The sequence below is a fragment of the Equus caballus genome, chromosome 16 (assembly GCF_041296265.1).
Source record: "Equus caballus isolate H_3958 breed thoroughbred chromosome 16, TB-T2T, whole genome shotgun sequence".
In the NCBI taxonomy this organism is placed as follows: Eukaryota; Metazoa; Chordata; class Mammalia; order Perissodactyla; family Equidae; genus Equus; species Equus caballus.
In genome coordinates, this window is record NC_091699.1 from 55,487,318 (window position 1) to 55,502,360 (window position 15,043).

Here is a 15,043-nt window from a genome sequence, read left to right on the forward strand (position 1 = left end):
ATATGAGGTAACCAGACACATGAAGGATGAGTACTGCCTTCCCCACAAGACTGAGCCCAGGGCATTCATTCCAGAGTCGTAAACGCACCCTATACAGCTTCCCATTGAGTAAGGGTGGTCACTGTTTGTAGATGGTAGAGTTTGATCTATACGCCTGTTACTTTGACTTTTTATTGGGATGCTTTTATGTATGTGTTCCTTGTGGTCTTCTTGCTATGCTTGGGAGAGAAGTAGACTGAAGTTGCCCACTCCTATCAGGTTCCCTTTTCATTCTTTGTTGTATGGTGTGTAATGATGAACAGCTTATATCGTTTGTAGGTCATGTCATTTTTTTTTTTAGTTTACAGGAATCTTTTTCTCATTTAATGATTTTAGCCTTAAATTCTACTTTGAGGTTTACTTTGGAAATCCTGCTCCACTTTTGTTTACCTTGTGTAATCATATTTTTACCTGCTCCTTTCCTACTAATGTGTTTAGTCACTTTGCTTTTTATATTGGCATATTCATTCAACAAACATCTATTGAGGGCCTGCTTTATGCCTGGTACCGTCTTGGTGCTTGCAGTGGGGAGCAAGACAGATCCCTGCCTTCAGGGACCTTGTGGGCTGGTGGGGGAGACAGATAATAAAGTAAACACATGGAGTAGCTACAACATTTTAGATCTGCTCTGTCTAATATGGTAGCCACTAGCCACGTGTGGTTATTTAAATTTAAAACTAATTTCAAATATTATAATTAATTAATTTGTGTGGTTCTTCACTTGCACCAGCCATATTTTAAGTGCTTGATAGTCACATGTATCTGGTGGATACAGAACAATGCAGATATGGAACATTTCTGTCATTGCGTGAAGGTTTATTGGCCAGTGCAATTTTAGATGCTGTTGTGGACATGGGGACAGTTCTGAGGTACACTGTGATGGGTCATTGGGGGCACCTGAAGTGGTGCCATTTAAGAAGAAACCTGAATTATGAGAAAGAGCTGGTTTTGTGAGGGCATTGTGTATAGGATATAGTTGTATGTAAATATTTCATGTAAACTGAGAAATAGTGTTATTATTACTTTAAATAGGTTATAATTTAAAACTATAAGAGTTTTAAGGTAGTATGTTTTCTCTTGTTCTGATAGGAATTGTTTCTGGTGAGGTTTGGGAAAATATTTAATTAGCATGTTAATACATTTTTCTTTAAGTTGAATAAATCTGGTAACCATTATTTAATTTTGTAGATTGAAAAATTGATTCAGTGTTTCATAAGTTTTGTGGGCTTGTCTTTGAACCAAGATAAATAAGTTTGCCCTGCATCCTCTAATTCATTAGTGAGTTTTTAATAATCAGCATTTGTTTTACCGTTGTGAAACAACATAGAGGATAATCCGTCTGTCTCTTTAAATTGCACACATGTGGAAATTAAAGTATAATTGGCTTGACTGTGGTCACAAAACTGGTGAGTGGCAGAGCTGTGACTGGAAGCTTTTTCTTGTAACTTTTGGTGCAATGTCCTACCAAATCCTTTTCCAAATGATCACTTTTTCCTTGTGTTTTTTTTTAACTTTTATATTTTTTATAGAGGTTATGATAGTTTACAACATTGTGAAATTTCAGTTTTGCATTATTATTTGTCAGTCACCATATAGGTGTACCCCTTCACCCTTTGTGCCCACCCCCACACCTCTTCCTCCTGGTAACCACTAAATAGTTCTCTTTGTCCATGTGTTTGTTCATCTTTCTCAAAATGATCACCTTTAAAGTATAATCTTTTTATTCAAAGTCAGGATGCTAATCATACAAATGCCTAGGACGTCTTAATCTGTATATGAGAAGAGATTTGAAGGTCTAATTCAAAAAGTGTTGAATCCGTGAGAATTATTTCTGCCTGTTAGAGTTCTGACAACACGAGCACTTCCCTGTGATACTTCTCTGAGTCTGATTGGTTTCCCTCCATGGGTCCTGCAGAGTTTAAGAATCTGAAAAGTAGAGGCTCTCTGGCTGATGTACACAATGATGAGCCCAGAGAACATGCATCACTAAATAGGAGGGTGGTTCTCATCAACTCACATGTTCAACTTTTTTTCCCCCAATTAAAGAAATCTTATCAAAACTAATTTTCTAAGTGAAATAAACTTTTCCAAATCACCTGAAGTGATATTTAGTAATTTATCAACTTCTTTTTCTGCTGGATAATGAAACAGAAACATGTCACTAAAACTGGTATTTTTAGAACAATCTTTATAAGACTTACGATTGTAAAAATTTCTATTAAAGTGAATATATACATATGTTTAACTGTTCTCTGATATTAATTATTTACTACTTATGTATGAAATCATTGGTCTACTAATAAGTAGAAAAGAAACCTTTAACCAAATACCACTGTACTCAGACAAAAAAGGGTTAAGTTCTATTTCCTTCTCTATGGTGAGGACCTTCTATGGTGAGGGCCTTTTAAAATTTTACTTTCCATTTTACTATTAAAGTACAACTTGTTCAATTTTTGTTACTATTACTAATGGTACTGCAGAGGGCATTGCTCTTCATGTCTCCCCATGTCCACAAAGGAGCGTTTCTCTGGGCCACATATGGTGAGCATGTACTCCTCCAACATATTCCATTTTTATCTCATGTTAATGCTTGTAATTGTGCAGTGTAACCCACGGGTTTGTTTCCTTGGTCCCTAACTCGTCTTCAGAGCCTGTTTTCTCTCCGTTTACAGAAGGGCCAAGATTGCTCGGGTGATTGGTTTACTGGCCTCGCACACAACTGAACTCCAGGAAAATACACCTGTTATTGAGGTAATTTCTTTTTCTTTTTTTAGAAGTTATAAAGGACTTTTATTATTGCACAAATTCAAAGTCTATCCAGATAAATTCTGCATTTTCCACATATTGAGGTAATTTGCTTTATTACTGAAATGTTGTAAGTAACAGAAATGATTGTTCTTGGCTTTGTGATTTAGAACATGCAGCTTTCATCGACCTTCACTGAAGTTTCCCTTGTGGAATTGTGGCAGTTGTTATAAAAAACCTCAGTAGACCTTTAAGCTTAAACACAGCTGCTCATTTATAACGTACTTTCTTATTAAAGGTAGTACGGTGGCATTACAAGGCTTGTGGGTTCTAGTCATCAGTATTGCAATAATTTTTGGAAAAGGCTTGTTTCACTAGTTTTTTTGTAGTCTACTCAGTGTTTTATTATAACTAATGTATTTTCTAGTTGAAACACAGCTCATAATTTAAATTAAAATTTTTTTGGCTTTTCATCTTGAATTTAGTGTTTTCATTCTTACCATTTGTCAGTTATTTCTGACAATATCCCAATATTTAATGGCCATGCATGCACTAAAGGTATCTTCAAATATCAGTTATTTCTTTCAAATACTGATACTGGGAAACCTTTCTCAGTTAACTAGTGATTCAAGTCCCATGAACGCTACCATGGGCCTGCCTTTTTGAGTGTCCTTGAATACTAAAACTACTATCTATCTTGTTAAATATCTGTTACACTTAATTAGTAATAGGTTTTGTTCTCCTTGCACTAGGAGAGTGTCAAGTCAAAATAGGTGAAAAGAGCCAAGGCTTTTAGGGAAAGGGCAAGAACTCATGAAGGAAGGAGAAAGTGGTAAGAAGAGGGGATTTTGTAGAGCCAGCACCTGGTGGTGTGGTATTTGGGGCTTTAAGAGGAATTGTTTAGCCAAGTTACTGTCCAACAGAACTTTCTGCAGTGATGGAATTGTTGTATATTTGTGCTATACAGTATGGTAGCCAGTTGCTGGGCTGTCTGAGTGGACATGAATGGGAGATTAATTTAAGCTTACTGCATTTCCTCTGCTATAATTCCATCCCTACTCCCTGCAAACTCTTAGATCTTTGAGCTACCAAAGAAAATGTCACTTAAGTCTAAACTTTTCTTCTTTCTGGGACCAAGAAAAATGAATTGTGATCTGTGTGATCACTTATGGTGCTCAACTTGGCTCTCAGAGATGTATAAACTAGATTTTCACATAAAAGACCAAGCAGATAGGGCAGTATTGTTAGGCAGAGGAAAAGGCCTAGGAGCTCCAAAGTGGAGTCATCCAGTCTTAGGATAACGCAGAGCAAAAGGCCTTCAATGAAACAGAGTGACTGCAGGAGATGAGAGAGAACTTGATGAAAATTCTAAGACAAAGTCCTCAGATTTCAGAGGACATTCCTGGATAATCAGAACAGGCAGTGATTGCTCAGGAGCAAGGTGCCATGAAGAGAGAGCCTCTGAAGATATAAAAGATGACTATTGACTTAAATGTTCAGTTGCTGCAGTAACAAGCAGGATGGGTATCTTAGGAAGCTGAGGTGGTGAATTTGAAGATTAGTTGGATGAATTCTCTTAGGATTCAGAACAAAAAGAGAAAGGATAAAAATTCAGAACTAAGAAGGTATTGAAGACAGTTCCAGAAGATCTGTTATGCTGTCCAGTATAGTAGCCACCAGCCAAAAGTGGCTACTGAGTCCTTGAAAAGCAGCTAGTCTGAACTGAGATGAGCTGCAAGTGGAGAATACACACCAGGTTTTGAAGACTCAAATGAAAGAAAAAATAGGGTAAAGTATCTCACCTGTAATTTTTTTTTATAGACTACATTTTCAAATTATAATATTTTAGATCTGTCTGGATAAATAAAATATTATTAAAATTAGTTTCACATGTTTCTTCTTATTTTTTAATGTTACTACTAGAAAAGTTTAAATTACCTATGTGGCTTGAATTGTGTTTGTGTTGGGCAGCACTTGTGTAAGATAAACATACTAGAGTTTCCAGAGGGAGCAATCAAAGCAAACAGAAGTGAAACAATCATTAAAGAAATAACATGGGCTAGCCCCGTGGCTGAGTGGTTAAGTTCTTGTACTCTGCTTTGGCGGCCCAGGCTTTCACTGGTTTGGATCCTGGGTGCAGACATGGCACTGCTCGTCAGGCTATGCTGAGGTGGTGTCCCATGTAGCACAACCAGAAGGACCTATAATCAGAATATACAACTATGTACTAGGGGGCTTTGGGGAGAAGAAGAAGAAGGAAAAAAAAGATGATTGGCAACAGATGTTAGCTCAGGTGCCAAACTTTAAAAAAAAAAAAAGAACTAATAGAAGAAAATTTCACCCTGAGCTGAAGAAACACTCAAGTCTTTAGATGAAAGTCTCACCAAAGTCAGGCAAAACATTGGAAAAAAAAATGCACATTTAGACCTATCCTGGTGAAATATTTACCTTCAAAGAGAAAAAGAAAACAAAAAACCAGATTATAAACAAAAGTGAAGTTAGATTTGCATTTAATTTATTTGTAACACTAAAGGCTAGAAGATACAGAAAACAGTGGAAATGAAACAATATTTAAGGGATCATGTGACCTTAAATTTCCCTATACAGCCACCATGTTGCTTGCTTGTGAGGACAAGAGAAAGATATTTTCAGAAATTCAGGGATTCAGTCTGAATTTCACCAACATTTCTAAAAAAATTTACTTGAGTAAGCGACTTGAGTGTCTACCTAAGAAAACAAATTTTAAGGCACTGTAGAAAGAAACAAGTATAAACAATGAATCCATGATAATTTAAGTCCAGATTATAGCTGTTAATGTTTTAAAGCATAATCTGGAAAGAATAGATTCTTGAAAACGAATATGCGTACCGTTAAAAAATTAATAATAGTGTGGAAGTAAATTCTGTATTATTTTAGAAGATCTAAAAGGGCAGGAGAGAAGGGAATAGGACAACAAAAGGCAATTTTTCCCTTGTTCTTTTACTAATTGAACATTTGTTGACCATTATGGGCATAGCACTGTTACATGCAGTAGGACCATCATTCCAAGCAGGTTCTTATCTGGTTCTAGAAGAAGTTCATAGATACTGTTTTATTCTTGACGTTGATAATCTATTTTATTCTTGGCATTGTTATCTTTCATTCTTTATTTAACAAATATTTGTCAACCTGTGTATATACAAGGTACTGTGTAGATACTGGGGGTCCGATGTTGAACAAGACAGATAAAATTCCCTGTTCTGATGGATCTTGTGCTCTAGTGTGAGGAGAGAGATAATAAATAAATATATAAAATGTTAGGTGATGATAAATGCAGTGAAAAAGTTAAAGTCGGATAGTGGGGTTTGGGAATGATGAGTGGCGGTGGCACTATTTTAGATAGGTTGGTCAGAGAAAGCCTTTGATAGGGACATCCAAGCAGAGACCTGAAAGAATTGAGGCAACGATTCCTTCAGTTGGAGGAAGAGTCTTCCAGACAGGATGAACAGTGGTTGCAAAAGACTGGAGATAGAAAAGTGGTTGGCTTGCTTTGAGGGACAAGGAGGTGTGTGTAACTGGACCTGAGTAAGAGGGAGAGTGGTGGGAGATGAGGGTAGTGATGTAGCCAGGGGCCAGGTTATGCAGAACCTTGTTGTAGGCCGTGGTCAGAGTTTGGGATTTTATACTGAATGAGTTGGGAAGCCATTGGAGGATTTTGAGCAAAGGAGTGCCTTGGTGCAGCTTCTGTTTGAGTTACAAGAATAGGGGCAAGGTAGATTCAGGGGGACCAGTTTAGGAGGCTGTCGTAGTCAGATGAGGGGTGATGGTGACTTGGACCAAGTTTGTAGTGGTGGATATAGTAAAAAATGATTTTATTCTGGATGCATACTTTTTTTCTGGATAGTTTTCTTTTTTTTTTTTAAGGAAGGTTAGCCCTGAGCTAACACCTGCTGCCAATCCTCCTCTCTTTGCTGAGGTAGATTGGCTCTGAGCTAACATCTGTCCCCATCTTCCTCTACTTTATATGTGGGATGCCTACCACAGCATGGCTTAATAAGCAGTGCCATGTCCGCACCCGGGATCTGAACCGGCAAACCCTGGGTTGCCGAAGCAAAACATGCGAACTTAACTGCTGCGGCCACTGGGTCGGCTCCCTGGATAGATTTGAAGAGTGTTGACAGATTTGCTGATTGCTCTGATATTTGAAGGCAGACTTTAGTAATAACCAAGTCTGGCCAATATAAATTCTTATATTTAATATTAAAAGTGCTGAGACAGCACAAAAATGCACATCAAAACGAACATGAAATATCAAGACAGTTACCAAATTGGCAAATATTAAAAAGCCTCACAGTCCTAAATGTTGGTGAAAGTACTGAGCAGAAGGAATGCTCATATGCTGGTGAGGGGGATGTAAGTGGGCAGTCACTCTGGGAAACTGCTTGGCGAGATCTCTGAAAGCTGGGCACGTCTCTACCCTGTAACGCAGCGTCCACTACCCTGTAACCCAATGTACCAAATGACGTGACAAGAGTATATATTACCAGCATTATTTGTAACAACCCTAAATTTGAAATAATCCATGTGTCTGTCAACAGTAGAATGGACAAAGTGTGTCACCTTCATATAATGGAATATTAAATAGCATTGTGAATAATGAGCGTTGGGCAACAAGCCTGAATGAATCTCATCATAGGTAGCTGTCTGAGATGTTAGTAGGACATTTCCTGAGAAAGACTGACCTATATATTCAGAAATGTCCTGGGGCTGTATGATGCATGTATAGAGGGTCAGCTCCCCCTGGGTATCGTAAGACATCATCAGGGAGAGGTTTATGTAAGAAGTCATGGAAGGTCTGGAGAGGAGGGGTGCCTTGTGGCATAGTGTCTGGGGAAGACAGGTCAGAGGTCAAGGCTGGAGCTGAGGCTGCCCACAACCCGCTATGGGGTCCTTGTGTTTGGGACTTCCTGTGGCTGTTGACTGGAGACAGTATGTTCTGCTGCTGTAGGAATTCCCTCAAATCTGGGCAGAAGGCATCTGCAGTAACTGGGACCTGTCAGTCACCTTGGGTGATGTGCTCAGCTCACTCCAGCTCCATGCCTGTGGCCTGGTCCCCCCGGCAGTTGCTGTTGCTGCTGCTACTGTCCCCGAGAGCATTTGGCTGGCAGTTCTTGTCTCTGTGCTCACTCAGGTTGAGTTCTTTGACCAGTGCTTACCTCTCTTCAGAGACTGGGTACCTTGTGTTCTCAAAGTATTTCCCCAGCATCTGTTGTCGCCCCTTGTTAAACATTGCATTCTTGATGCTGCCTCTATTGAGGGGGGAGATGTGTGTGTTAATTCCTGAGATTCTTGTGTCCTTCATTCCTGCGCTGTTCCCTTTCTGGGTGTTTGCCGATGTTTTATTAATATGAAATGAAACGGGAAAAATCATGCTTATTTCATTAAAAAAAGGTAGTAGAAAAACTTTCTGCACAGCAAAGGAAACCATCAACAAAACGAAAAGACAACCTAACAATTGGGAGAAGATATTTGCAAACCATATATCAAATAAGGGGTTAATATCCAAACTATACAAAGAACTCATACAGCTCAACAACAAAAAAACCAACAACCCAATTAAAAAATGGGCAAAAGATCTGAACAGAGATTTCTCCAAAGAAGATATACAGATGGGCAACAGGCATATGAAAAGATGCTCAACATCATTAGCTATCAGGGAAATGCAAATCAAAACTACAATGAGGTGTCACCTCACTCCGGTCAGAACGGCTATAATTAACAAGACAGGAAACAACAAGTGTTGGAGAGGATGTGGAGAGAAGGGAACCCTTGTTCACTGCTGGTGGGAGTGCAAACTGGTGCAGCCACTATGGAAAGCAGTATGGAGTATCCTCAGAAAATTAAGGATAGATCTACCATATGATCCAGCTATCCCACTGCTGGGTATTTATCCAAAGAACTTGAAAACACAAAGGCATAAAGATACAGGCACCGCAATGTTCATTGCAGCATTATACACAATAGCTAAGACTTGGAAGCAACCTAGGTGCCCATGAAGGGACGAATGGATAAAGAAGATGTGGTATATATACACAATGGAATACTACTCAGCCATAAGAAATGATGAAATCTGGCCATTTGTGACAACATGGATGGACCTTGAGAGTATTATGCTGAGTGAAATAAGTCAGAGGGAGAAAGTCAAATACCGTATGAACTCACTCATAAGTAGAAGATAAAAACAACGAAAAACAAACACTTAGCAATGGAGATTGGATTGGTGGTTACCATAGGGGAAGGAGTGGAGGTGGGGGGCAAAAGGGGTGATTAGGCTCACATGTGAGGGGATGGACTATAATTAGTTTTTGAATGGTGGACATGATGTAATCTACACAGAATTCAAAATATATTACGATGTATATCTGAAAGCTATATATTGTTATGATCCAATCTTACTGCAATTAAAAATAAAAAATTTCAAAAAAAATAGTGTATATTTAGCTATCTGGGAAACTTTTGAATTAAGCACACTGTACTGTGAATTAAGTTATTTTGGGTAAAGAGGAGTTTACAGAATAACATGAAACTGTGCCAGGTGCTCCTTTGTGATGCCGCCTTTTATTCTGTTATTTCCTACACCACTTTTTAGTTCTTTATTAATTCCTGCTGTGAGCGATTGGCTGTAACAATTCAAGCAGCCACAAGAGGTCACTCAAACACTGGAAACAAAGTTTTTACAAGTTTAAGAATTTATCTTTTAAGTTCAGGAAGAATCCGGCTTAGCAGGTATATGGTACTGTGTTTAATCTTTTTCCTTGTTTGTTGGAACTTCTGCTGAATGAAATGTGGTTCCATTCCATTGGTGATTATTACCATTTAAGGCTAATGAAAGCCAGGACACCTTCCCCAGGAAAATGCAGTCATTTCAAGGGATTTGGGAACCCTGTAAAGCCCATTGGCGAACCTGAGGTTCAAAACGCGAGACAAGTTTTCTGTAAAACTCACAACTGGGTGTTCGTAGGTAGTTTTTCAGTAAGTCATTAATAAAATTTCAAGTGTGAGATGAGTCCTGATTTCTTCAGTAGGTTTACCACCAGTGGACAATGAAAATTAGGGTTGAAGATCCTATAGGTGTTTTAAAGGCATAGGACCTCATTTTATTATTTGTCTTTTTTTCCACCAGTGCCTAGCCAGCAAAGTAACGTGTATTTCAGGCAGTCAGTCAACATGGAAGGATTTAAAAAATGATTAAAAGAATGGTAGGAAAGTATGACAGTGTAAGACAGAAGAGATGGAGAAAACTCTATTATATTGTCCTTATGATATAATTTGTCTCTTTCATCTTATTCTATCTTTAGTGGCTACAGAAAAGAGCTGGTCATGGTCTCTTGTATGTATTTAGAAGCATCTATTGAATTCTTCATCTTTTCTACAGAAAAATATAGCCAGCTTCTTAAGCTTTTCCTCCTAGGTAACATATTTACCACCCTGTAATCATTGTGGTTCTTATGTGTAATAATTATTAAGAACTAGTCCTGATATAATGCTACATATAGCATCTTAAGCATGCAGTGGATATATTTTAGGAAGTTGAATATAGAACCCTAAAATTTAGAACTGGAAGGAATATTATCAGACATTTTAGTTTGATCCCTTCATTAAACATTTTTATTACAGAAAATGTCAACATACGTAAAAGTAGAGACTAGAATAATAAGATATCACTCACTTCTAGCAATTATCAGCACTTTGCCAATCTGTCATCTTCTCTCTCTCAACTTCCCCATCTCATTCCTTCTCCCCCATCTCTTTTCCCCCATTCTTCTACTCTCCTTCTCTCTCCTCTCTCCCTTCTCTCCCCTCCCTTTGCTGTGGTATTTAAAAAAAAATCGAGACATTGTATTTTACTCATAAAAGCTTCAGTATATATATCTAATAGAAAAAGATTTTTGAAAATATAATCACAATACCTTTATCACACCCAAGAAAATCAGTAGTTCCTGAGTATCGTCTAATACCCAGTGTTCAGATTTTCTCGACGGTCTCATATACGTCATTTTGTAATTTTTCATTGAGCCAGGATCAAATCAAGATCTTGTATTGCATTTAGATAATGTAACCCTTAAATCTCTTAATTTCAAACATTTCCCTGTTATTTTTTAGTGCCATTTATTAATTAAAGAAAAATTGTCATTTGTGTTAGCCAAAGCTGAAATGTTGGAAATTTTATTCTACCCTTTTGGTGTTATTTAACATGGTCACCTGTATCCCCCCTGTGCATTGCTGGTTAGATGTAGAGCCTTGATTAGAATCAAGTTCAGTTTTATGGAGGGACAGTGGGAATTCTTCATAGTTGGTGCTGTGTATTTTCTATTGCCTTGTAGGGAGAGCCAGGTAATGTCTGGTTGCTTCACTATGAGTGATGTTACGATTGCTCACTGGCTTCAGCTGTTGTCAGCCTTATTATGAACTTGCCCATTACTCTTTTACTTAATAGTGTTAGCATCCATTGATGATCATTGATTAGATGCATTAGTCCTTTAGGGTTGCAAAAATGATAATTTTCTCCTTCTGTAATTCTTTTCTCATTTATAGCTGGGAGTTTTTCTTACAGAAGAACTCTCTCATATCAACTAAATTGGTTATCCTAAAATCTAGTTTCTTTAGTAAAGACAGGATAAATGACTGTTTCCCTTTATAGACCAATTTTCAGGATAATGAGTTGGTGCCTTAGTAATCTTGATAAGTGTCCAATGAGTTTTCTTGGTATTATTAAGAACTTATGGATTTATATATGTATATTTACATATTTCAGTCTTTTGCAGTCATTAGTCTTTTTGATGCTAAAATTGTTCCATCTCAGTCTAATGGGAGCCCTTTTGAGTTTATTCCTCTCGCCTTTCGACATGACCCTACTACTGTCTCTGATAACTTACTTTTTCAACAAAATTTCACAGGCTTATCTTGGGGATAGTCAGCCCTAGTTCTGAAATCAAGTCTAGAAGGAACCTTGTTTAATTTTAGTTGGAAGTGATACTTAGAGTACACATTCTGGGTAGGGGTGCTCATTGCTACTGGGATTGTCATTTCTTCTGGAACTTTTCAGGGGTTAGAGCTAGGAAATATTATTTCTTAAAAAGAAAAATCACAAGTCCATTCGTACTAATACTTGAAATTCAAATTTAAAATTAGAATTTTTACCTTTTGATTTAAATCCTTTTTATTTTTATAAGCTGAAAATCTTGGCTACTAATGACATTAACATAATTACTTATATTCTTTAACCTATAGTTTAGAATAAATAGTTTTAAAATAATACCAATATTATTATTAACAATAAAACTACAAAGTGCAGTTTAAGATTTTTTTGTGCTTCCTTTTTTTTGGTCCTTGGGATATAATTCAGGGAATGATATGTACAATCAAAATACTGGGTTTTCAGGTCAATTCAAATAATTCTTCACTTTGGACTTCTGTCACTTATATATAATTATATGTTTTTTCAATTTGTGTTAGATATTTAGGGATTAGGCAGTTAGGGATTACTTTGCACTTTTTTTTTTTGGTTTAAAAATTGTCATGCTTTTTTATTGAAGAGTTACAAATAGAAATGTATATAAAACGTAAATGTCATGCTCAATGAATTGTCCCGGAGTGAAAGCTCAAAGAGAAAATAAAAATTACCAACGTCAGGACTAAAAGAGAGCCAGTGGTATAAATCCAATATCTATTAAAAGGTACTAAGGGGATAATCTGAATAATTTTCTGCCTACGTACTTGACAGCTTAAATTATGGACAAGTTGCCTGGATGACACAGCTTTCGTTCAAAGAAGACAGAAAGTTTGGAGAACCGTGTCTCTTAATACATTATTAAAAACCTTCTCCCAAAACAGCTCTGGGCTTAGCTTACTTCACTGGTGAATTCAACCCCCTTGTATGTATTCGTATATACATATGTAATAGTATGTACATTAATATATGCTAATTTACACTTATATTCACTCAACATCAAGTTTAGTTAGCTTTATGAGAAAGTACAAGATAGATAACATAGCATGAGTGATAACAGCATGGTAGAGGTCTCATGATGTAAGTGTAACAGTGAAAATCCAAGTCACTTGGCAACTGGGAAGCATGTGGTCGAAAGAGGTGAGACTGGATGGGTATACAGCAACACAGTTTGGGGAAATCATCTCTAAGCTTTCTTAAAATTGTTTGTCTTCTCGTTACCTAACTTTGAGTGTTATCTGCCTCCCTAAAATGAATCTATCTATCTACCACTATTTAATTGTCTATTTATATCTGAGAGTTCTTTATATTTTCTGGATATAAGTCCTGTATCAGGTATATGGTTTGCAATATTTTCTCCTAGTCTCTGGTTTGTTTTATTCTCTTTATAGTATCATCCAAAAGCAGAAATTCTTAATTTTGATAAGGTCCAATTTATCAATTTTTTTCTTTTAGAGGTCATGCTTTTGATGTCTTATCTAAAAAATCTTTGTTTAACCTAAGTTCACAAAAAGTTCCTCCTGTGTTTCTTTCTAAAATTTTTATAGTTTTAGATTTTATGTTGAGGCATATGATTCATTTTGAGTTAATTTTATATAGGGTGTTAGGTATGGATTGAGGTTTATTTTTTGCATCTACTCTATAAATATTTAATAAGCACTTTTTTTAAGCCAAGTAATGGGGTAGACACTGGAGACACAATGGTGAGCAAAACCGACCTTGCCCCTCTCCTCGTGGAGCTTTATAATAGACAAAGGATATTAAACAGAGGAAGAGGAAGTAATAACAGAGACTGAAGAGGTCTGTTGGTGAAATAGAAAGAAACTCAGTCGAATTGCTTTAGTGGAAGGGAAGAGAGGACTGTGTGCCATGAAGGAGAACATGATCATCTTTTTTATTGCTTCTGAGAGTTAGGCTAAGTTGAGAACAGATATTTCTATTGGATTTGGCAAGAGGAGGGTTATTAGTGACTCATGAAGAGCAGTTTATGTGCGATAGAAGCCAGATTGGAGTGGTTGTATAGAAAACCAGAGGTGAGCAAGTGGTGGATATGTATCTAGATAAAGAAGTTTAGCTGTGAGTTTGAGGTGCATTTAAATGCTAGTGGAAAAGATTCAATCCAGACGGAAGCATTGAAGATAGAGGCTAGAGAGGGGCTAACTGGAGGTATATAATCCTTAAGATGGATAGAAGGGGATGACCCAGGGTAACTGGCCCTAGATCAGAGAAGAGGCACTTAATCCGCTGTAACAGGAAGAAAGAATTAATAAGTGTAGATGGAGTAGGGGGTAAAATTTGGTGGTGGGAGGATGAGGGATCTTGTATCTGATGGCTCTGACAACAGAGTACCTCTAGGCCACCATCAGAAAGAGAGGAATGAGGGCCTAGGGGATTTGTGGTAGAGGAGAAGATACAAAGCTGTCATTTCAGAGAATGGGAAAGTTGGCTCAGGAGGGAAAGAGAATGGGGTTCACAGAAACCAAGTTTGTGGTAAAGAATTTAAGGTGAAAGAAACCAATTGCCTAGTTTTGTGATGTTCTCCAGAAGATAGTTGGGTTTCAATGACAGGAGGAGTTGAGTCTATTGGAGGGAGAGAATGGCCACTTCCTAACCCTCTTGCATAAGGGCCTGTGGTTTTGAGTCTTACATCCAAGAACTTAGGCTATGTAGGAAAGCAAGTAAAGAAAAGCTGTGAGAGGTGGTAAGCTCTTTGGCTTGGATGGTCTTGTTGAGTTAAAAAAAAATTATTGATGAAGGCTTTGAATAAGATGAGTGGAGATTAGAGAGTGTTTGAATTTGAGAAGTATTGAAGATACTGTCAGGGTCCCGGTTGTGACGCTAGGTGAGTGACTGAGTTGGAGTGGAGGAACAGGTTAAGGAACTGAGTGATGAGATCAAGTTGCTGTGTGGTTAGGGTGCTGGGTGTGTCTTCCACGTGGATGTTCAAGTTGAAGGTGGATGAAGGTGAGAACAGGAGTACAGGTGGGAAGGAAGGTGGTGGGCAAGAAGCCAGTGTTCTCAGTGGATAAGAAGAGTGAGCAGGGGGTCAGTAGCCAAGTAGGGTAGTATAATGGTGTAAGCATCAAAACCAAAGATCGTTTGGCAAGACGGAGGGTTTGGGAGTGTTTGCAGGAGTGAGAAGGACACCAGCCTCATCTCACCTCAAAATACACTTTGACTTAGGTTCAAGATTATGTTTGCTGCTTGGCAAGGCAACAGGAAGCATAGAGAGATATCGATTTTCCGCCAGAATCTCAGAGAAAATGATCT

General features: G+C 37.7%; 1 protein-coding gene across 4 annotated transcripts in view; it reads left to right on the forward strand.

Moving 5' to 3' along the window:
- ULK4 (unc-51 like kinase 4) overlaps positions 1-15,043 on the forward strand; it is a 513,120-nt gene that overhangs the window by 60,546 nt on the left and 437,531 nt on the right. For all 4 annotated transcript variants that reach the window (XM_001917025.6, XM_023620688.2, XM_070237944.1 and 1 more), the window contains exon 17: positions 2,712-2,790. In XM_001917025.6, coding sequence (XP_001917060.4) covers positions 2,712-2,790 — 79 coding nt within the window. The remainder of the gene's footprint in view (positions 1-2,711; positions 2,791-15,043) is intronic.